The sequence below is a fragment of the Camelus ferus genome, chromosome 6 (assembly GCF_009834535.1).
Source record: "Camelus ferus isolate YT-003-E chromosome 6, BCGSAC_Cfer_1.0, whole genome shotgun sequence".
Taxonomy (NCBI): domain Eukaryota; kingdom Metazoa; phylum Chordata; class Mammalia; order Artiodactyla; family Camelidae; genus Camelus; species Camelus ferus.
The window spans coordinates 14,077,128-14,099,911 of NC_045701.1; the positions used below are offsets into that span (position 1 = coordinate 14,077,128).

Here is a 22,784-nt window from a genome sequence, read left to right on the forward strand (position 1 = left end):
TTGTCCTGGTGGCTTCAAAGGCAGAGGGAGCCCTGAGTCAGATTTCCTTATATTAACTGCACAGGTTGACTGGTCACCTGTGGCTGGATAGAACTAACAGGTGAGTGCAGGGCGATCAGCAGCCAGTGGCCGATGGGAAGTCTAGGCAGTGGGAGAGCCTGGGGCTTTCCGTCAGATGACATAGTCCCAGCTTTCTAAGCTTCTGTAGTTTGGTTGCTGTGATAAATAGAAATAGAATCTGTTTTTAAAACATGGCCCTTACAGCCCCTCCATTAATCTTTCTTTAAAAGGAAAAGAAACCTGTGGTACTTAGATACTATCTGCTTTTGCCTCTTTGGAAATAATGAATTCCTTTCTTCGCATAGGTAGAGTATAAATGTGAAGGTTTCCTGGAGAAGAACAGAGACACCGTGTATGACATGCTGGTTGAAATTCTGAGAGCAAGCAAGGTTTGTAAAGTCTTGAGCGGTAATTAAGGTTATTCATTATGTACTTGACGTGGATCTCGATGTGTATCAGGAGAGAGTGACAAGTGTGTGCGTGTTAATTGTCTTGTAGTGGCAAGTTGTAGCTCCTCTATACAAAAAAAAAGTGACAAAAAAAGTGACTATTTTAGAATTGTCACTAAAATATGCTTGTAGCTTCTGAAAAGGTGCAGATGTCCATTATATGCAAAGTCAGAAAACGAACATGCAGGTGACAGAGGGGAGGGACAGCTAATATGATCACTTAAAGAATCGTAATTCACAATTTATTCATTCACTCCCAAATACTTATACAGCACCGACCATGTGCCAAACACTGTCCTAGATTCTGGGGGTACGTCAGGGCCCAAGGCAGGCAGGGTTCCTGCCCTCCTGGAGCTTACATCCCAGAGGGAGCAACATGCCTTAAACAAGAAAGCCAGCAATGGTAGGCAGTGCTCAGTGAGTGCCCAAGGGAAACCAAAGCAAGACGGAGCGCTGCCCTATTCATGTGAGCCCCTCGAATCCGTGGTTCTGCATGAGGAAGTATCCTCCAAAGAGTGACTTCTGGCTTTTTTCTTTTCCTCTTTAAACATTTCCTTTAATTTAAGAATTTTAAGGATTCAAGATCTTCAATTTGAGAATAAAGAAAATTCATACACCATCCTTCATTTTTATGACAATTTGGTTATCATATTTATTTTCCTTCTTTTAAAATTTTGACAGTTTCCCAGATGAGCCTGAGCACTTCCACTAGTAATCACAAATAAATCACAGGCCATGACAACTTCAGTTATTAAAATGAATTTACGACAGAGAATTGACTGTAGAAATGGCCTGTATTCCTATTGTGTCCAAAATTAGTTGACTTACTTCGCCAGTTTTTCCCTCACCCCAGCTTACCTGGGGTCCGGTCTGGAAGAGGAACACAGGTCGCAGAGAAGTACAGATGGGTCTCTCCACTAAGCCCACCAGCTGTCAGAGGCCTGGGGATCTCAGGTCCACTTGTTCCACGGGGGCTGCAAGGATGCATGAGGCAGGAATTCTCCCCCAAAGGAGACTCTCAATGTCTAATCTAAAGGGAAAAAACATGAGATCTACTCTAAGAGAGAAGATAAGACATTAACTGATGCAAGGTAGAAAGTAATGTGTCTTAAAAGAGGTATAGATTAAAAAAAAATTAAGAAAGCTCAGAGGAAGTTGGGATTAATTCATGCTGCGGCACCCGGGAAAGTATTGTGAAGGTGGTGGGGCTGAGAATGTTATAATAGAACCTTGAATGATGGGTAGGGTTTGGATCTGTGGGGATGAGAATGTGGGGTTAGGAGGGAGGAGATTCCAAGTACGGAAGCAACATGAGCCGTGGCACAGAGGTAGAAGTAGTAAATGTTTCTACCTTCCTGACACTTGGAGTGATACCCACATATAGACAGTCACATGGCTTCCTTCCTGCTCCCATTCCTGGGAAAGAAGCCACCAGTCATCCCGAGTGAGGACACCCCCCTTGCGGAACTGAGATTCGGCCGAGATTGTTTCTGTACCCTCCACAGGCTGAGATGGGATTGTTGTGACCATTTCCTTGATTGCATCTGCTGAGGGCTGTGGGTGAGCACCTTGGACATGAAAACCCTCTCTGTTCCTTCCAGTTTCATCTCTGTGCCAGCTTTTTTCAAGAGAATCCAGCTCCTTCTTCCCCATTCAGTTCAGCAATCACAGTTAAATCTGCAAAGCCAGTCATCAAGTCAAACAACAAGCATTTCCGGAGCACAGTGGGAAGCAAGGTACCGAGACAGTGCGTGAGGGTGAGGGGGCTGAGGGCAGAGAGCCAGGCGTGGGTGGGACCCATTCCAGGCCTGGACATGCGCACTGGGCTTCTTCAAATCTAATACAAATGCAAAGAGTCGGAGCTCATCATGCCTCAGCCTCTAAGGCCATGCCCACCTGAGCAAACCACATGTTTGCACTGTAACGTGATTCACTAAGCCCTTGTCTATTTGGGAAGGGCTCTGTCCACTAGAGCAGGACATGCTGATAAATCCAGACACAGACGAAACCTTTCAGATGTTTATGCAAGAAGTTAATTTTTCCTCTTCTTGAGTAACTTGCCAAGGTTGGACATTTTTTTTTTTTAACCTTGATCTCAGCATTAAATTCCAGCACGCCATTTGTTGTCTGACCTTGTTTCTTAGTTCCGCAGCTCCCTGTACTTGCTCATGGAGACCCTCAATGCCACCACGCCCCACTATGTCCGCTGCATCAAGCCAAATGATGAGAAATTGCCCTTTGAGTAAGTATTCTTCTGCAACAGACAGGGAAACACCGAGGAAGTCATGATGCTGGAGAATTTGCTTAGCATTATCTTGAAGTTTACTGTTTCTGGGTTTTTAAATGATTCAAAACAGTCATGCTCTCTACGTATCATGTTAGCACAACCCCTCTGGCTAAGCTCTCATCTCCAGGATTAAGCAGAGGGCCTAGATTTGAAAGAATTAGTTTATAGTTAAAGATTGTACAACTGCAAAAGCCAGGACATTTCCCTAGACGGTAAGAATTTGTGTGTGTGTTCGTAGGAAAAAGGCCACAGCGGGGTCTGAAGTTTTGCCCTCAAACATGGCATGAGCCCTTAGACTTGTTCTCTGGAGCCCCAAGGCAAAGACCCAGACCCAGGAGTGGAAGTCAGGAGTCTCTTAGCTGACTCGAGCCAAGAGGTGCCTAAGTGGGGAGCTCTGTCCTGGAGGTGGTGACTGTGTCTCTGGGTCCCCGGTGGGTCAAACCTAAGCCAGAGGGCCACCTGTGGGTGTCTCGTGAAGGGGACTCAGCCTCCAGTAGGCACCAGGACTGGTGAGCTTGGACGTTTCTTCCACACTCATCCATTTCCCCACCAGGCTTCGTGTGTCACCTCCATCAGAATCCACTTCTCCTTTCTCTGTGTCATCAGTGTAGCTTTCTGAACTGTTAACACAGAGGTGCTGTCTTCATTTGACCTCCAGCACGTATGTACTAAGCCTCTGCCGGGCGCCTGGCCTGGGGATTGCGCAGGTGGACCCTGCTCCCCAGAAGCTCCCTGTCGGGCCAGGCCTGCTACACTGTTGATGGGCCTGTGCCTCAGTTATGACGGCTTAACACCACCTCACGTTGTCGTCTTTAAGGTTTGACTCCAGAAGAATCGTTCAGCAGCTGCGAGCCTGCGGGGTTTTAGAAACGATTCGCATCAGCGCACAGAGCTATCCTTCCAGGTATGTTGTCAGTCCTTGTGTTGGGGGAAAAGTGCCCAACTTCAGGTCTGTGCTGAGAATCAGAGGAGGGGCTGCCCTGTTTTCTGCCCGATACTTTCGTAAGATTCATAAGCTTTCATAAGGGCCAGAGAGGGCGATAAACAGGCAGCGTGTGGGACAGAGGCCCTGGCCCCTCCACCCCACCGCCGTCTCCGCACTAGTCTGGGTGGCCCGCTGCCCCCCCCCTGCCCGGTCTGTGGGGCCCACAGACACCACGCGCTCCCTCCAGCCCGCCTCATTAGGTCCGCCCTGACCTTCCAGGTGGACGTACATCGAGTTCTACAGTCGCTACGGGATCCTCATGACCAAACAGGAGCTCTCCTTCAGTGACAAACAGGAGGTGTGCAGGGTGGTCCTGCACAGGCTCATCCAGGTCAGTCCTGCTCCTTCTGGGACCGTGGGCTCTCGCATGCTTTCCGCGCCTTTGCCTCTGTCTCAGGGCTGTGACTGTCACGAATGCCTAAGAAGCAAGGAAACGTGCCCCGAGCGTGTGTGTGCTCTGGAGACCAGAGTAGAACCACTCCCGGGGCATCGTCTCCTGACAGCAAGAAGGACTGAATTTGAACCCTGGCCTCCCCAGCCCTACCGTGTCCTCCTGTCCTGCTGTGTCCTCCCACACAGGGAGCTTCCGTGGGCTGGGCCTAGGCTACAGTCAGCTAGATGGTCACTAAGCCAGGGGTTTCCAATGTGGCACTCAGTGTGGAGTTAGAGCCATGAGTTGTGGAAGCGAGGTGGGGAGGCAGCTAGGATGGCCAGGAAAGCGGTGGTGAAGGGAAGCCAAATGGAGATGGAAACCAAGCCTTTCCAGGTGCCTCTGCTCTTCTCTGGAAACCACATACAAGAGGCGGGAGGTCTCCAGTGGTCCCACCAAGAATCATCAGCAATGTCCCCCTTCCCAACCCACAGACACCTCAGCCTCAAGCCCATTTCTTCCCCCAGAGAGGCTTTAAACAAACAAGTGACAATATGAACTTCTAGGTCACGATCAGAACTTTTCTGCTTGTTGAAAGAACGGATATGTCAAAATAACAATGTTTATAGTGTGTTTGGATCTCCACACATCATTCCCAAATAACTGTAGAAAATCTGAAAGATTTGTTTCTGATTATGTCATTTTTGTCTTCCAGGATTCTAATCAGTACCAGCTGGGTAAAACCAAAATTTTCTTCAGAGCAGGGCAAGTGGCTTATTTAGAGAAACTCCGGCTGGATAAACTGAGGCAGGGTTGTGTTGTGATACAAAAGCACATCCGTGGCTGGCTGCAGAGAAAAAAGTTCCTCCGGGAGAGAGGAGCCGCCCTGGTCATCCAGCGGTACTTCCGGGGTCAGCAAACCGTGAGGTATGTTGGAACCAAGGGAACATGTGGAACTGCACTTTCTTCGCTGAGCACTTCCAGGGGGCGGGCGTCCTTTACTCTGGGACCTGGGTGCAGACGTGCGCGTGCACGCGTGCGTGCGGTCCCCGAGGCGGCCCCAAGCATCGAGGCCGGTGTTTCCTCGGGAGCAGGTAGTGCTGCCTCTGCCTGCTGTCGCCATGTGGCAGAGGTGACAACCAGGACCCTGGAGAGAGGGAAGCCCCTCAGGGTGTTGCTGAAGAGGGTCAGAATTCCCAGGGAGATCAGCTAGAGGGGCTGTGCCCCTGGTTCCTGGGAATTGAAAACGCCTGAGATGATCAGGGTCCTAGTTGAAGCCTCTGAGTAAACACACCATCGGTAGCCGCTGACCAGTGCAGGTGGTGGGCGCAGACAGTGCGGAGTGGGCCCTGGCAAGGCTCTGGCAGCAGGCCCTGAGCCCCTGGGTGGGGCTGCCTGAGAAGAGGGCAGTTCCGCCGGCCACGCCCCTCGCCCCTCCCACAGTTTGCAGTACTCCCTAGAGCCATGCTGGGCTCCTTCCTGGAGAGCACTCTGTGCTTCTCTGTGTCTGCCCTGCCTCCCTCCTTCTCTCCCTGTGAGGGTAATCAAGGAGGCAGGTGTTCAAGGGCTGTCTGGACTTGCCTTCCGGCACCCTAGAGCCATTATCTTAACACACACACACAGCCAGCCTTACCCTCCCGGGCCCTTGGTTCAGTTCACAGCAGCAGTCTCCCGGGCCTGGCAGTCGATGGCATGCTCGCCTCTGTGTCTGTCCCATTCATTCCATTTGTGCGCCCTGCCCAGGATGAGGCCTTCATCATGGCTTGCCTCCCACTCTTAACAGCACAGCCCTCCTCCAGCTGTCCTTCCCTCCCGTCTTCCCAAAGCAGCGCCTGAGTGAGCCACGGCCCTGCTCCTGCCTTTAATGTCTCCAGAGCCCTTGTTTCCCACAGAAGAGCATTCAGCCTTTGACCTGTCGTTCAGGGCCCTGCTGGGCCTAGACGCAAACATGAGAATGGAAGTGCTGTGAGGACATAGACCACACCTGCCTGGTTCCCACTGCATCTGTATTTAGGACCCAGCACAGGGGCTGTCATTTAGTAGGTGTTCAACAAATATATATATTTTAACAACAAATGGTCCCCAACTATTTTTCTCACCTCACTGACTACCAATTTGCTCCACGTAGCTTATCTTCCAAAGATTTCAGACAAATTCTCTTTTTCTATTTCAGGCACTGCTAAGGCTTCCATGCCTTCGCCAGGCCCTCAGCCTGAAGTGCCTTTTCCAGCCTTCACTGACTTAAAAATCCTACTTTTTCATTGAGGCTGGCTCACATGTTAGCTCTTCCTGAGCAGAATGGTAGTTCAGTAAGATCTCTCTTATAGACCTTTTAGTAGTTTTGTTTTTCCTCTTATCCTACTTGACCATTTCCAAGACTGTCTGACTCACGAGGTAGGAAACTCTGGAGGTAAGAACTTCGTCTTCACCTCCAGTCCTTCAGACAGGGGTCAACCAACTTTTTCTGTAAGGGCCAAACACTCTGGGCTTTGCGGGTCCTGCATTTTCTCTCACAACCATTCAACTCAGCCTTTGTAGCCTGAAGTCAGACATGGGCCATGTGTGAATAAGAGGTGAAGCTGTATTCCAGCAAGACTTGACAGTAGAGGGGGGGAGGCTGCAGATGTGGCCCCCAGGCAGTAGTTTTCCAGCCCCCACCCCCATCCTGACTGAGAGCCTCCAGTGTGATCTCCCACAAGAAGGAATGTCGGGGGAATGAACAAGTGCAGTGTCAAAGTACAGTCCTGTTGTCAGAGTCTCTGCAGGTGCTTGAGTGATGGTGGGTTGCTGGGCCTGAATGTGAAGGGTGTGAAAGTTCCCATGTGGTGTCTCGTGCCTGGAGCAGATCCACATTCAGATCAGGGTGGAAAGGAGAGGTAATGACGCTGATCTTAAGTCGACATTAGCATAAACCACATACAGAGTTTACTGTGTAGATTTGCAGAATATTTGATATGCCTTAGTGAAAAAGCCCTTCGTGAGCTAGTCGATCTGGAGTAGAAGTCAGGGCCCCGTGGATAACAGACTCACTCTACCTTTCTTTTAACCAAGGAGAGCTGTTACCGCCAGAACCTTAAAAGAAGCGTGGGCAGCCATAGTCATTCAGAAGTACTGTCGTGGGTATCTCGTTCGCAATTTGTACCAGCTGATTCGCGTGGCCACCATCACCATCCAGGCCTACACTCGAGGATTCCTGGCGAGGAGGAGGTATCGAAAGGTGCGGCTTTCCTGGGACTCGGGTTTCCCAGGGCTCAGGCTATTTTTCACTAACAGTAGTTGTGACAGTTTTTCTGCATGAAGACATTGCAGGGAGCGGGGGTTCTGGGATGTGAATGTCAGTTTGAAACTGTCAGCTACACGTGGGATTTGGTTATTGTTTCAGAATTCTAGGTAGTAGGGCTCTGTGGATTGATGACAGGAAACTGGTGTTTTACCCTGTAGAATTATTTTGGTAGTTGCATCTCCCAACAGTGGAGGGGCTGATGAGAAAAAGTGGCGATCCAGTTAGCATTTCACAAAATCTTGTTTTAAAGATGCTGGAGCAACACAAGGCTGTGATCCTTCAGAAATATGCCCGAGCATGGCTGGCCAGACGCAGATTCCAGAATATCCGACGATTCGTGCTCAACATTCAGCTTACTTACAGAGTTCAGCGTCTGCAGAAGAAGCTAGAAGATCAGGTAGGTATTCAGAATGCATCTTTCATATTTACTTTTTCTAGCAGATTTATTTTGTGCTGGGCCAGTTCCTTAGCTATGCTCTAGATGAAATGAAATTATTTTAAGGCAGGACAAGAAAAATGTAACATAAAATGTTCTCTGCTGTTTTAGCCACGATCCCCTCCCCTTTAGTGTGTATTGTGCATCTGCTTTATACATTAACTAGATCCCCTTAGAAGACACAGGAATGCCTACTTACCACGCCCCTCAAAAAAGCAATTTCTTCCTGGTGCCAGCAAGGTAGCTCCTTAAGAGATAACATTTCTTCCTTAATCTGGTAAAGAATCACAATGACCCACTAGTTGCCTTGCAGGACTGTGTAAACTGTCAGTGTAATTACTTTGATATATAACCCTTTGTCTCAAAAACTTACAGAATTTTGCTTTGGCCTCTAACAGGTAGAACAATCCTCAGAGCTTTCTGAATGACTGTCTCCTGGGTTAGAATCCTCAGATTGGCTTAAATAAAATTCTCTATTTCTTTTTTAGATTGACTATTGATAAACTAATTTTTTTCACTGGTACTGTTAAGATTTATGCCCATGTGAAGAGACTCCAACCGTGTACATGGACAACCTGAGCTGGGAAACAGAAGCACACTCTAAAGGGCAGAGATGTATGGTTGTGTAGGTTGCATACTGCACAAGGGCATCCGCCCAAGAGAGCAGGTGGGGCTGAAATCCAGTCTGGCTTCACTTGCCAGCCGACATGTCTTGGTGAAAAGCTGTACTGCCTTGAAGCAGGAATGCCTTTTTCTAATTTGCACAAAGATGCTAAGTTCACGCCAAGCCATTCTCCCTCAGAGGTGCGTTGGCCCAGAGGCGTTGCCTTTTTCTAACTTGCCCAAAGGTTCATGTGGTCTAGCTGCAGCCTGCCTAGTTTGGGAAGATTCCTCATACTACTCCCACTGGCAGGAAAAAACTCCCTCTACCCCCAGCCAGTGGGGGAGGGCTGTGGAGTGCGCATCTGAAGAACTCACTCCTGCATCTGTCGCAAAAGGTTCTCCTACAGTAAACTTTAAACTTAACCCTAAGCTGTACCATAGGGTCCTTGGTGAATGGATGAATGTGCAAACCAGAAACTTGGGGTTTTGATGCAGTTTCCCCTCCTTGTGCTGTTGTGCACAGGCCTGCATGTTGTGTAGCTCGTGCAGAACAGCGCTGAAAAACAGCCATGGCCAGCTGGGAGCGGGGCCAGTGGGAGTCCCCACATGGCCTGAGCTCCATACTAGGTGTTCGTGCGCTCCAGCTGCCATAACAAGCCAGCACAGACTGGGTGGCTTAAGCCACAGGCATTTATTTTCTCACAGTGCTGGAGGCAGAAAGTCCAAGATCAAGGTGCTGGCAGCGTTGTTTTCTTCTGAGGCGCCTCTCCCTGGCTTGCGCATGGCTTCTCCCTAGGTCGTCACATCATCTTCTGCCTGTGTGTCTGGGTCCTGATCTCTTCTTACAAGGACACTGGTCAGGATTAGCCAGTGGGCCCACCCATACGACCTCATTTTACCTTAATTACATCTTTTAAGATGTAATTCTCCAATACAGTGATGTTCTGAGGTACTGGGGATTAGGACTTTGAATTTTGGGGGACAGAGGGGACACAGTTCAGCCCACAACATTAGGATTGGCCTGGAGCTCCAGGGTTGGACTGAAAGAGCCTCCAGCTCAGGAAGGCATGTGCCTGACCAGCCCTGCCTCCCTGTGCTCACTGGGGCGAGGATGCTCAGACAAGCCATTGCAATGACGGATATGGTCAGTGTGAATAAACCTCTGGTTTAGATGAAAGTTGTGTGAAGCAGGTGGAACAGCCTCTTTATTTGCGATAACCCCCAAGTACCTGACGATTCTTTTCTGCAGAACAAAGAGAACCATGGGCTGGTGGAGAAGCTGACCAGCTTGGCCGCTCTTCGGGCCGGTGACGTGGAGAAGATTCAGAAGCTGGAATCAGAACTGGACAGGGCAGCTGCCCACAGGCACAATTATGAGGAGAAGGGGAGGAGATACAAGGCTTCTGTGGAGGAGGTCAGTGCTGGCTGTGACTGTGGACATAGGTTGTGAGCCTTTCCACGGGCAAGAACATAGCACAGCATTTTCCCACAAAGCAGATTTCTTCAGAACAAATCAGATATTTCTATTGGCTTCCATTACCAAAGGGAGCCTGCGTTTTAGGGGAGGGGAGATTGGAGGCCTAGAGTCTGGGGGAGGAGGAGGATAACCCTTCAAGAAGCAACACATATGGTTTCCTCTTCCATTCGACTTGTGTAAAGTGACGGAAGGCCGGAGAAGGAGCTAGGACCAGATGCTTCCCTCTCTTCCAGCACGGCCTGGGTCCTCTGTCACTTGTCCGTCTGGTGTGTGCCCTGGAAGCATCTTCCCCAGAGCAGCAGTGCAAAGCTTGGGCAGTTGTCATCTCTGTGGTGTAGTAAAAAGAGCAGTAGATGTAAAAATCAGATGTGCTGGGTCCAAATCTTGTCTTTGCTGCCATCTGGCTGGGCAACCTTTTGCAAATCACTTACCCTCTCGGAATTTTGGTTTTCTCATATGTCAAATGAGAATAACAAAAAAGGACTGACAGGGTTGTCGTGAGGATAAAATTATGAGATGGAATAATTTAGCCAAATGACTGTCATAGAGCCCTGCACGAGCATAAACTATTTTCAAAGTAGGTGATCTTTGTTACTGTCTGTTCTGCTGCACCTTCTGAAGTCCTACAGCACCCGGGGCTGTGGCAGCCTGGAGCCTCAGGGCATCCCTCTGCCCTCCTCATGACCAGGTGCCCGGCTGCACCAGCATGGCTGTGGGCATTTCCCGTACTGCCAATCTCTGGCCGTCAGCACCCAGGGGCCCCCAGCTTTCAGCCCAGCAGGCACTTTACCAAGAGAGCTTCTATCATGACCACACATCCCTCCTGAGTCATAACACTCTTAAAGTGTGAATCCACTTTCTATCATGAATTGCTTATATCATGTTAGATGTATAAATACTCTGGCTATTTATAACCAAGAAAAAGACAAAGGAGTTCTTTGGCTTTGAGGAGACTTTGGATTTGATTCCTTGTCCTTGATCTCATCCATGGCCGGGCCAGGCTGGACACCAGTGTCTGTTAAAATCACATGGAGCCCTTGCATGTGGAGCTAAATGCAGCATTTGCAGTGGGCTGGTGCCGGCTGTTACCTGTGGACGGGAGCCGAGACCAGAAAATACTGATTTAAAAATACACAGCTCTTCACCGAGAAAAGCGATGGAGACAAAACTCGAAATGAGATTTTAAAAAAAAGTGTTTTTTTCCTCCCCTTTGCTAGAAATTGGCAACGCTTCAGAAGCATAATTCAGAATTGGAAACACAAAAAGAGCAAATACAGCTGAAGCTTCAGGAGAAGACTGAAGAGATGAAAGGTAAAGCCCCGGGTGGCCCAGCGCGCGCGCCTCCCCGCTCACCAGGCCGGCCGCCCGCGAACAGGGTCCTGGGCGGGAGCCGCCTTCCAGGCCGGACTAGCGATCGCTGGTGTCATGAGGAAACTTCCGCTCCAGAGAATAACTTTTTAAAAATTGTGGCCATTCTGTCCTGCAGATTCAGCTGGTTTATTTGCATCTGCTGTCAGAGCTCAGCAGACCCTGTCTGTGCCGCAGGACCTCCTGGACCGTTTGCAGGAGTACAGACGGGTGGGCTGTAAGCCTGGAGCTGTTGTATCAGAAGGAGGGGGCGTCTGTGGGTGTGTGCACCCGTGTGTCTGTGGGTGGCGGTGGCCAGGGTGGTTCAGACATCTGGTTTGTTGTTGTTGTTGTTGTTTGTTTTTGTAAACTTTGTGGTGATCCTGACGCATAGTCAGGGGACTGTTGGGGGCATGTTTGTGCCTTGTCAAGGATTTGCACTCAGATTTCAGCTCTGTCCAGGTTACTTAGTCCAAATGGTACTCAACATCCTCGGCTACTGTCCTGGCTCTGAGCAGGGGGCCCTGCTTAGCCCTGAGCCACATGGGCCCCGGGCTGTCAGATGCAGACCCTCAGGACCCGCAGTATCACTTCCTTCGGGGTGTGGAGCAGCCACGCTTGGCCTAGCTCTGCCTGTCTGTATTTGTCCAACTCAAATTCTAATTGCAAGCATTTGCTAAATGCCAGAAAGGGCAGCAGGGACGTGAGCCTGGTGCTTCCTGACCAGATGGGTTAGAGCCCACCCTGGATTATCTATCTTGTCCTGGATCCGTTCTTTAAGCTCCAACGTGGGGGGCAGCAAGAGCACAAGGGTTCAGACCCAGGGTCTAGCACACACACATCAGGCCCAGCCATTGCTGGATATGCCAGGATCTGGAGCAGCATTGGGGGCTCTGGTCCAAGTGCAGGAGAAGCACGTGTCAGGAGGAGGAAGTAAGCACCCTGAGCCCCGGCCAGCAGAGCAGGAGGGCATTTCAGGAATGCCAAGGGTGGGCACGACCTCCTGCTCCAGATGCCGCATGCCCCTTCCCTGTGTCTAAGGGCTGATGACCTGGGCATTGGAGTCTGTGTACGTGTCAGTGATGAACAGGAGGAGGTCAGAGGTCTGTGAGTAAACTCTGAACCTGAATTAGGGAAGGGCTCATCCACGTTCGCCTTTTTTTTTTATTACAATACCTCTTGAATATTTGGTTTTGGTTTTTTTTTTTCCTAACTTTTACAAGGGGAATTTCCCAGAAAACAAATTTAAATTCCTACAAGTGTGTACTGAAAATTATGTATTTGACATGTTTGTATGGATAATTTTGTGCCTGAAAACTTGCATACCCAGTGTTTATAAACTGCTTATCCTGTGGATCTCCCTTCACATGGCAAACAGAGTTTTATGAAAGCATCAAACTCCATTGACCTTTGTGACATCTGGCTAAGAGATGTCATTGAATGCTGTTTCCCTTTTTTGAGATTCCAACTTGGACAAAGTTGCTTTGGGGAAGAAAGTCCCATTTGAGCAGCCTCTTAAGCCCATTTGAAAATGTCCCAAGATGGTAAGCACCAGAATTGACGTCGGTTCTGTGAAAGACTTAAAAATTGAAATTATACCAAGTATGGTGGCTTCTCAATTAAAGCTTAAGCATTTTCCCTAGTATTTTCTGGCCAACTCATGACATTCTGAAGCAATCATTTTGATTCAGGGACATTTTACACTGCATTAGACAAACTATTAAACTGGTGGCTTTTTTTTTTTAAACCAAGTAATTTGAAGGATTGCTATTGTCACCTCATCCCTGGGTTCCCCTCCAGGGGAGGACTCAGAAATGAGGTAGAACTCAAGAGTGAGGTGTACACTAAGCACACACTGGGCTGTCTGCATCTGTCATTCAGCCCCTGTTCTGAAGGGCACCTGTTGTGTGTGGACACGTTGGGAACGTGGGGCTGTCCTAACCACAGACTGTCCTGAACCCCAGTGACTGTTTCCTAGTGGTCAAGTCCTGCTTGCCCTATACTTTGTGTTGGATTCTTGTGTTTAAATGCAACAGCGGCTTTTTATGTTTCCTCTTCCCCAGATGAAGACAGATGCTTTATTATTTTCTTGGTTATCGTGAATGAGTGGTTCTCCACCAAGCTGGTTTTGTTTCCCCCTCCCTCTCCAGGCATTTGGCAATGACTGGAGACATTTTTGGTGTCACAGCTAGAGCAAAGGTGCTACTGGCTTCCCGAGGGTAGAAGCCAGGGATGGTGTTGGACATCCCACAGTGCACAGGACGGCCCCCTCTCCACAGCGAGAAGTACCTGGCTGAAGCATCAGTAGTGCTGACATGGACAACCCCATAATCGATCATTTTCTTTCCAAAGGGTTTCTGTTACTTTTAATATTTGTTGTTTCAACGCCAACATATCTGTTTTAATAAAACAAATGGTATTCAGACCAATAAAAGAACTATGAATGAAACTATAGATTCCAACACAACAAATGGGTGAGGATGATGATTTTGAAATTCTTTTATCTATACTTCAATTTTTAAAAAATGACAGTTACCCTCTTAAATCCCATTAGGAATAAATATCACATGGTTATTCTTGCAGTCTCACTTTCTCAAACGTGACATGAAGTGATAAAGGTGTTGCTTTGCCGACATATTTCAAAGAGCATTCTCTTTTCACAGAAAAAATGGACGACCTCACCAAGCAGCTCTTTGATGATGTTCAAAAAGAAGAGCGACAAAGAATGTATGAAATCTAATTTGTGTTAAAGCCGCTGCTTTCTTCTCTCTCTGCTGTTTTCTGTTTTGCTTCTCAGCTTGCAGTTGCAGATCACAGATATAGGAGAGCAGGGTGTGAATACTTTTAGGAAGTGAGCGACTGAGTTTTGTGAGAGCTAAGTCCCCAGTGTACACCTTTCAGACACTGTACAGGTTCTGCACCCGTGGGCACAGTGCACCCCTGGGAATTTCTTGCTTTCCCTTTATTGCCAAAACAGAAGTTCAGAGACTGCTACCTCTTTCAGCATCCATCAAGTCCAAGGATGAAGATGATTGCCTTTTATAAACCTCCCTCCCTTCCCCCTACCCCACATTGTGTCTGTTAATGTGACTCTTGTCCCAGAGAATAAGGGATGTAACCCACCCCATAAAAATTAAAACGGGTCCCCATGACTTTTTACTGTTCCAGCCCCGTCTTTCCTGTGACAGTAGTAAACCCTTTGCTAAGGTCCAAAGGCTCCAGTCTGTGCTCCCCTCTCTTCAGGAGTCAACTCACAGGTTTTTAAATCTCCAGGGTGCTGGGGGAAAATGGAACATTCTTGGCACGTCTCTGTTGTCTCTGTCAAGGGCTCAAAGGCCCAGGGCTGCCTGGGTGGCAGGATGTACATCTTTCCTGTGAAGTTAGGAGAGCCTGGGTCTGGGGGGCTGGGGCAGGATGCCAAGAATTTAGAGGAGAGAGTGTCACTGAAGAGCTCCAAGAGTTAACAGATACATAAGGAGTTTCATGATCCTACATCAATTTTTTTTAGATATATAGTTGACTTAAAGTATTATATTAGTTTTAGGTGTACAATGTAGTGATTCAAAATTTTTACACATTATACTCCATTTTTAATTGTTGTAAAATATTAGCTAGACTCCCTGTGTTTTACAATATGTCCTTGTAGCTAATTTATTTTCTACATAGTAGTTTGTACCTCTTAATCACCTAGCCTGATCTTGCCCCTCCCCCTCCCCTCTCCCCAGTGGTAACCACTAGTTTCTTCTATGAGTTTGTTTCTATTTTGTTATATTCATTCATATGTTCTACTTTTTAGATTCCACATATAAGCGATAACACACAGTATTTGTCTTTCTCTGACTTATTTCACTAAGCATAAAACTCCCCTGGTTTCATCCATGTTATTATGAATGGAATAACTTCATTCTTTTTTATGGCTGAGTAATATTCCATTGCATATATATGCCACATCTTTATCCATTCATCTGTTAGTGGACATTTAGGTTGTTTCCATGTCTTGGCTATCATAAATAGTGCTGCTATGAACACAGAGGGGGGGTTTCATGTATCCTTTTGAATTAGTGTTTTCCTTTTCTTTGGTTGTATACCCAGGAGTGGAGTTGCTGGATCATACCTACATCAGTTTTTAAATAGAGATAGCTAACTCTTTACCTTGACAAGTCTGTTTTTCAGTGAACTCTTAACTCTAGAAGAGGAGCTCAGCTATTGGCATCTCGTGGTGTTCCTTGGCCACTTGGGAGAGGTTATTTCAAGCAGGGGCTTGGAGAGCCAGCCTGAGGTCAGATCTCTTTGAGCTCTTTGCAGTCCTCATCAGCACTCACTTGCCGCTCAGTCCCTGGTTGGCTGACTGGGGAAGACTTGGTCCCATCACAAACCTCAAGAGCCTCAAAGATCCCGCAATCAGTGGGTGCGCTCCCAGACAGTTTAGGCTACAAGTCTAAGATTCTCTTTACATAAGATTTCTGGTTGCAATTTGCTTCTTCAGATGTATTTTCCTGGCCTCATAGGACCACTGTTGTTCTTTTTAAAACCTGAAAACAAAGTTTAAAAGTTTGTTAATACCTATAAAAAGAAATGAAACAAACACCTATCAGGAATGAAACAAGCACCTATTGGGAATAAGACCCTCTTCCTCAGGGTTTTCCCCTTTGTGCTATAAAAGCAAGTCATAAAATGGACTGAGTTGATAGCCCTGCAAGTAGAAAGGTGATTTATAACCTCACAGAGCTCCTAAGGCGGCTTCAGTTCTGACTGGGCCCCCCATGGGCTGTGTTGGGCTGGTCTAGGTTCTGTGTCTCTCTTTGGTTATTGTTTTGATCAGTCACCCCATACTTAATTGAGCAACCATCTCTCAAGGAACTGGCTTTTCATGGCCTTTTGGGCACCTGGGTTGGCTGCAGTTTATTCTAGGGTTGGACCCTTTGACACATTAAATGGCTGTATGAACTTGTTTAAGCCAATCCGCTTCAGGATCCTTGTCTCTGAGCAGGGGACAGAACTTGGCAGAATGTGTGTCTTTGCTGAGGGAAGTGACCCCTGTTGGGGACCTCATGGAACCAGGGTGGCTTGGAGGGATACAGCACCCCAAAAACCATTGTCTTTTTGTTTGGTGTTTGGTTTTTGGTTGGGGGTGGGTAGGGGAACTAGGTTTATTTGCTTATTTATTTTAATAGAGGTACTGGGGATTGAACCCAGGACCTCGTGCATGCTAAGCACGACTCTACCACTGAGCTATACCCTCCCCTGCCAATTGAGTCTAAGTTCAGCCTCCCTCTGTTGTGTTTGCTGTGTGTGTTCGCTGTAGGGTTGCACTTCTCTGATCAGAAGGTATAAGAAGCTCCCTTACCCTAAGGGAACAGAAAGCAGTCTGCTAGAAATAAGACCATTGTCTATTGGACCCTCACAGTAGGTCCTAACATAGCTCCTCCTTTCTGAGTCTCCTCTGATTTTCAAAATGATGTGCTGTTCTAATTCAGGATAAAAAACTTAAGAGACAGTTCCAAATTATTTTCTTCTTTTGCTGCTTAGACTTCTTGAAAAAAGTTTTGAACTGAAAACACAAGACTATGAGAAACAGATCCGGTCTTTGAAAGAAGAAATTAAATCTCTCAAGAGTGAGAAAATGCAACTGCAGCACCAGCTGGAGGAGGAGCGGGTCACCTCTGACGGCCTGAAGGGGGAAGTGGCCCGGCTGAGCCAGCAGGCGAAGGTAGGGGCTGCTCCTCACTTTCTCAGCGCGTCTGACCTGCGCGCGGCGGGGCAGGTCCTCACCCCCATCGGCTCAGCTAAACGTGCCCCCGTGTGAAGGCAGAAGGACCCTGATTCCTTCAGTTCCTTCAAGAGTAGCCCCAATACTGCCTTTGCCTTAGCAGTACTGCTGTTCATGCTTTAAAAGTCAGTATTCTTACTTTACAAAAATTCCATTTACATAAAAGTTACTGAAATATGTTGACCTAGAGAATACTTCCATATGAAATTATAAATTGACATGAACCACTGTTACATAATCCATCATGTTGTTCTGTATCTACAAATACCTGTATTAAAATTAAATTACTGTGTCAGAATCTTCCACTTCAAAATGTTAGCAGATAATGGACACAAGCAATGGTCCATGCTTGGACAATCCAGGCTTATCTGAATTCCTTCCCTATCAGAAAACACAAACCTGTGTGTCCTTTCTTCCTCAGTGCCAACCATTTCATTGTAAGTTTGGGTAGCTTTTAAGCGTCCACTAGATGTGTGAAACATGTTAATAGAATAATTGTTAAGATTACACAAATATTCTCTGCAATTGTCACGGAATAGCCATGCTAGCCAGGCATGGTTTAGAAGATGTGTCACTTCTAAGATTCACCTGGGTTCTCTCTGAATTTCTCAGTAGAACTGCCCATACTCTCTGAGCCCTGGTTGCTATTGTTTAAAAGTAGGAGATTGGACCGTGGAATCGGGAAGGACTACATATGCCTTTGAGTGCTTCATTCTTAGCAGTCACGTAAGACTGATGTCCCTCTGCAGGAGTCACCTCGTCTGGCTATAGTCTGCGTCTTGGGAAGTCATGTGGCTGCACTTGGAGTAAGACACCAATATTTGTCACTGACTTCCTCTTCGGTAGCTAAAACGATGGTCCAGTCTCTCCAGTGTGGTGTATTAAGGGAATTACTCTGATTTTCAAAGAAAACAAACCCATTATCATCAGCATCTATGTTATAATCAGCCTAGAAGTGAATTCACATGTGACTTGGAACATTACAAAGAGCAGCACACAGCCTCTTCCCCACAGCCAGAACTTCCCCTCGTGGTCCCCAGTCATGCCCCCACCGCCAACTCCCACACCTCCAGGGCACGCCCTGGCCCTGCCGCTGGGCCAGACCCACAATTACAAAGGTGGTGACTTTGCCCACTTCCTCACATCCACGATTTCATCATACACTGAAAAAAAACTTAGCCCCCATGACCACCTCCTCCTCCTCACCCCAAGCTTGCAGTAAAAATTTTTTTCCTTTATATTGTAGGAAAGCAAATTCTATTGATAGAACCAAGTACTCTAGGAATAACAGTATTTTGAACAATTGAACAATGCTTTGAGGCCAAGTTTTATGGGCAGTGATGGTTTAACAAGATTTTAACTAAGCAGCTGCAGTGAGAACACCTTGCATGGATGCGTAATACAGTGACAGTGCTTCTTTTTCTGATGTGAATCACGATATCTGTTTTTTCTTCACCTGGTTCCATCATTGCTGTGATTCAGACAATCTCGGAGTTTGAAAAGGAGATAGAGCTACTTCAGACACAGAAGATAGACGTGGAGAAACACGTGCAGTCCCAAAAACGGGAAATGAGAGGTAACAAAGACACGAATCACTGAGTCCTTAGGGTGCGGGCTGTGTTATTACCAGAGGTGTCACTGCGAAGGCAGTGTGTCCTTTGACTGGTCTGAGGCTGTTGGTTAGCTGGTTGGTGGATATATGATAGGTTGAATAGCTGGTTGACTTCATAGCTGGTAGATAGGTTGGTTGGTTGGTCAGTCAGCTGGTGAGTTAATCAGCTGATGGGATGGTTAGCTAGAGAGTCTGTGGAGCTGGAGAACTGGAAATGGGAAATGAGAAATCACACAAAAAATGTAATTTATACCAGCTCTGCCTTTTCCTCTCAGAACAGATGTCAGAGATCACCAGACAGCTTCTTGAGAGCTATGACATTGAAGATGTAAGAAGCAGGTAATCATTTTTGCATTACCAAGCACTTAGAGACGTGTAACACATGAGAGACATGATTTTCTTACTCTCCTTGTGTTGTAGGCTCTCTGTGGAAGATTTGGAACATTTAAATGAGGATGGAGAACTTTGGTTTGCTTATGAAGGACTAAAGAAAGCAACACGGTGAGAAATTCCCCTCAGGGTTCTTTGTGATTTTTCAGAGACAACAGACTACCAGAAAGTCAAAATTTTATGTTACGTAAATTTGATACAAAAAGTAAATTTCCTACAGCAGAATGGTCTAATAATCCCTGGAAATATTTCTTCAAGGATTAGAGAATTAGTTTAGTAACGAAGAACTATCTCTTTGTGGGATACATGGCCAAGTAATAAAACCCATAACCTGTACAATGAAAACTAATTATATCAAATAAGTCAGCTAGTGTTGCTATAGATATATAGATATGTTTAAATTTAAGGTGTCTGCCGTTTTTTACATTAATAAACTTTATTTTATAGAGCAGTTTTAGATTCACAGCAAAACTGAGCAGAAAGTGCAGAGATGTCTCACATAACACCTCCTGCCCCCACACATGCACAGCCACTACCAACATCTCACCAGAGGGCACGTCTGTTAAAATGGGTGAACCTACATTGACACGTCATTGTCACCAAGTCAGTAGAGTTCACTCTGTGTGTTGTACATTCTATGGGTTTTGAAAAGTGTATAATAACGTGTATCTTTATCATTGTTGCATCATACAAAACATATTTTAACCATTAGAGTAAAAATGTAATTTTAATAATGTCTAAAATAAAATTTCTCACCATTAACTGCACGTTAACACCACATAACACTTCCTAACTAGCTAGAAGGTTTTTGTAATTATATGTTCCTAATTCCACAGCCTGTAACCGTGTGTCTGTAAGTGAACTTTGTGTGCTTAGTGCCTGGCTGTCATCGTGGGTTCTCGTAACGGCTGCACAAGTGCACGCGCAGAGTCCTCAGCACAGCAGGGTAAAGGCCGTGTGGTTAACTTCTTGACCCTCCTCTAACAGTGTCTTGGAGAGCCATTTCCAGTCCCAGAAGGACTGCTACGAGAAGGAGATTGAAGCTTTGAACTTCAAAGTGGCGCATCTCAGTCAAGAAATCAACCACCTGCAGAAATTATTTAGAGAAGAGAATGACATCAATGAGAGCATCCGTCATGAAGTTACCAGGCTGACATCAGAAAACATGGTAGAGTCTCTGCCCCGGGCCCCAGTCCTGGCCGTTATTCGGGAGATGTTACGCATTAGTGAAGGAAAGTTCAGTTTCTCGGCTGTAAAATGAATTATGTTTTCCAGGAGGGAAATAACTGGTTCAGAAAATAAAATTATAAAATTATCCCAGGCTGGAAAGCATTTTGAGAGTGTTTACCGTAGGATGGGTGCAAATTCTGTAATTCATGTGTGTGTGTTTAAACCTATATATTTAAAATCTAGCCCTAACCCCTTTGAAAGTAACAAAAAGCATTAAGGTAAAAGGGCATCACTTGAGAGGGGCGTGCGTTCAGAAGGCAGGTCTCCTGCTCATCTCACTGTTTCAACATCCTTCTTCCATAATGCCCGTTCTTTCCCACTGCATCCTTTCTTCTAACTCATACCTACAGGCATGAAGAAATGTCTTAGGAATCTTCTCATCAAAAAACGTTCCTTTCTCCACCCCACACCTCCTCCAGCCACCATTCAGTCTCTCTGGGGGCTTGGCCGTGCTCTTCCATGGCCACCGAGCTGTGATTTCTTCCCTCCCACTTATTCCACAGCTACCCCGTTCTGCCGTGCGTCCCCGCCACTAACTGCATCTGCCTGCTCAGGGCTGGGCACAGGGGCTTCCTCTTCACCCTCGTCTCAGTCTCTCAGCAGCTTTTGGTGACTTAACCACTTCCTCTCCCTCCTTATTGTTCTGTTGGCTTCCAGGTCACCATACTCTACACGTTTTCTCATCCTGTCTCACTGGCTGCTCCTTCTCAGCTTCTTTGCTGACTCCTCCTCCTCTGCCCAGCCTGGGAGCAGTAGGAGATCTCAGGGCTGTGTCAGCAGGTGAGATGTGATCCTGGGCACAGCGGATGTGTGGAACCGTAGTTAAGGACCGCACATCTTTGTTTACTCCTTGGGTGAAAGTGTAATGAAGAATTTGCAGTGAGATCCAATTGTGCAATCAAAAAATTCTTCATTTGGACTTCAGAGGCACAGGCATTTTTATAAACTTTGACAACAGAAAAACTCTCCTTACCTGACTGAGGGTGGAATGATGGGCCTTTAAAGAGAGATATAGCTAGACAAGGACAGAAGATTTTGAAACACATTGGATCATTCCAGATGTCCACTAACAGAGCCGTGCGCAGCCTGGAATTCAAAGGGCACAGTGGGACCCCTTTGAGATAATTCACCTGTTTTTAGATGAGGAGATGATGCTTCTGGGCCTGAACCAAAGAGATTGGCTGCATTTCCTCACATCATCCCTCCCTCAACTCAGAGAGAATCCCCATGTGCCCGCCCAGCTGGTACACCTCCTTCTCTGCAGGAGCCCTCGGTGATGCGGAGGGTGGTAGCCATGTAAGAACCACTCACTCTGAGCCTGCTGGTGTTTCTCGTGACCATATAGGTCTTGAGGTGAAAAACATGACGTCTGTCTAGCCTAATGCCTTGGCTGCCCCCTTACACGACCATGCTGGACGCATGTTCCACAGGGTTAAATACCTAGATGGTTTAGTTTGCTTCTGAGTAGCTCTGGGATTTTAAAGTTCGTACATGCAAGAATTTTATATTCTAATATTTCTATTTCTTCTCTGCAGATGATCCCAGACTTTAAACAGCAAATTTCAGAACTGGAGAAACAGAAGCAAGACCTTGAAATCCGCCTGACTGAACAAAACGAATCCATGAAAGGTAACTGGGACGCTCACGAAGCTGCTTTTAGGAAATGGTTTCTTGTGCCCGGAAAATGACACCCAGGGGTATCAAACTGAGTCTCTGTGGGGCCAGGCAGGTGACATAAATGTGATGAGTGGGCTAGGTGGATGTGCAGGAAGGTGCATGGGCACTTTAAGGCGGCAGCTGCCTCCGAGCTCCATTGATTGCTGCTAAGTAGGGAATTAGGCCCCAGTGTTGATACTCCTATTTTAAAAAAATAATAAAAATTCAGATTTTTGCATGAAATATCATAATTTTAAAATAATGCCTTGAAAAGTTTTTAAACATTGTTTGGACCAAACAAAACCTAATCTCTAGGTGAGTACAACTTAGAACCCTTGATAACTAAAGATATGAAAATACGACCAAACCCGAATCAGAATGCAGTGATGTGGCCTCCAAAGTGCCAGAGGTTCTTCTCATTCCAGGAAAACTAGAAGAATTGTCTCATCAGTTGAATCGCTATAGAGAAGAGGAAGGAATGCAAAGAAAGTAAGTGTTAACACTCATGTACTTCAAGTTTGCGCTCCCGTAATGCCTTTCTTTTCAGAAATTGTGGGAGATACCAAGATAGGTTATTAAGCCAAAAAAGCAAGTGTTACTTAAGTTGTATAATATATTAGCATTCGAATGTGAAGAAAAGAAACACACACACACACCCTTCTCTGGAAGAATGCACAAGAAACAAGACAAAACATTGGTTGCCGGCGTGGAGGGTCACTGGGTGCCTGGTGCACAGGGGAAAGAGGAGACTTACTCTTCACTGTAGACCCTTTATGCCCTTGGCGTGTTATGCCATAGGCATGAATTATCTCTTCAAAAAAGTGATAAA

At 46.7% G+C, this 22,784-nt stretch overlaps 1 protein-coding gene across 4 annotated transcripts in view; it reads left to right on the top strand.

Annotated features, from left to right (window-relative positions):
• Positions 1 to 22,784, top strand: part of MYO5C (myosin VC) — a 91,006-nt gene that overhangs the window by 42,208 nt on the left and 26,014 nt on the right. For all 4 annotated transcript variants that reach the window (XM_032481172.1, XM_032481174.1, XM_032481173.1 and 1 more), the window contains 18 exons: positions 366 to 449; positions 2,111 to 2,245; positions 2,654 to 2,751; positions 3,614 to 3,700; positions 4,001 to 4,112; positions 4,867 to 5,078; positions 7,203 to 7,368; positions 7,685 to 7,831; positions 9,723 to 9,887; positions 11,168 to 11,261; positions 13,961 to 14,024; positions 16,827 to 17,007; positions 18,550 to 18,643; positions 18,955 to 19,018; positions 19,100 to 19,180; positions 20,057 to 20,237; positions 21,835 to 21,928; positions 22,381 to 22,444. In XM_032481172.1, coding sequence (XP_032337063.1) covers positions 366 to 449; positions 2,111 to 2,245; positions 2,654 to 2,751; positions 3,614 to 3,700; positions 4,001 to 4,112; positions 4,867 to 5,078; positions 7,203 to 7,368; positions 7,685 to 7,831; positions 9,723 to 9,887; positions 11,168 to 11,261; positions 13,961 to 14,024; positions 16,827 to 17,007; positions 18,550 to 18,643; positions 18,955 to 19,018; positions 19,100 to 19,180; positions 20,057 to 20,237; positions 21,835 to 21,928; positions 22,381 to 22,444 — 2,123 coding nt within the window. The remainder of the gene's footprint in view (positions 1 to 365; positions 450 to 2,110; positions 2,246 to 2,653; positions 2,752 to 3,613; positions 3,701 to 4,000; positions 4,113 to 4,866; positions 5,079 to 7,202; positions 7,369 to 7,684; positions 7,832 to 9,722; positions 9,888 to 11,167; positions 11,262 to 13,960; positions 14,025 to 16,826; positions 17,008 to 18,549; positions 18,644 to 18,954; positions 19,019 to 19,099; positions 19,181 to 20,056; positions 20,238 to 21,834; positions 21,929 to 22,380; positions 22,445 to 22,784) is intronic.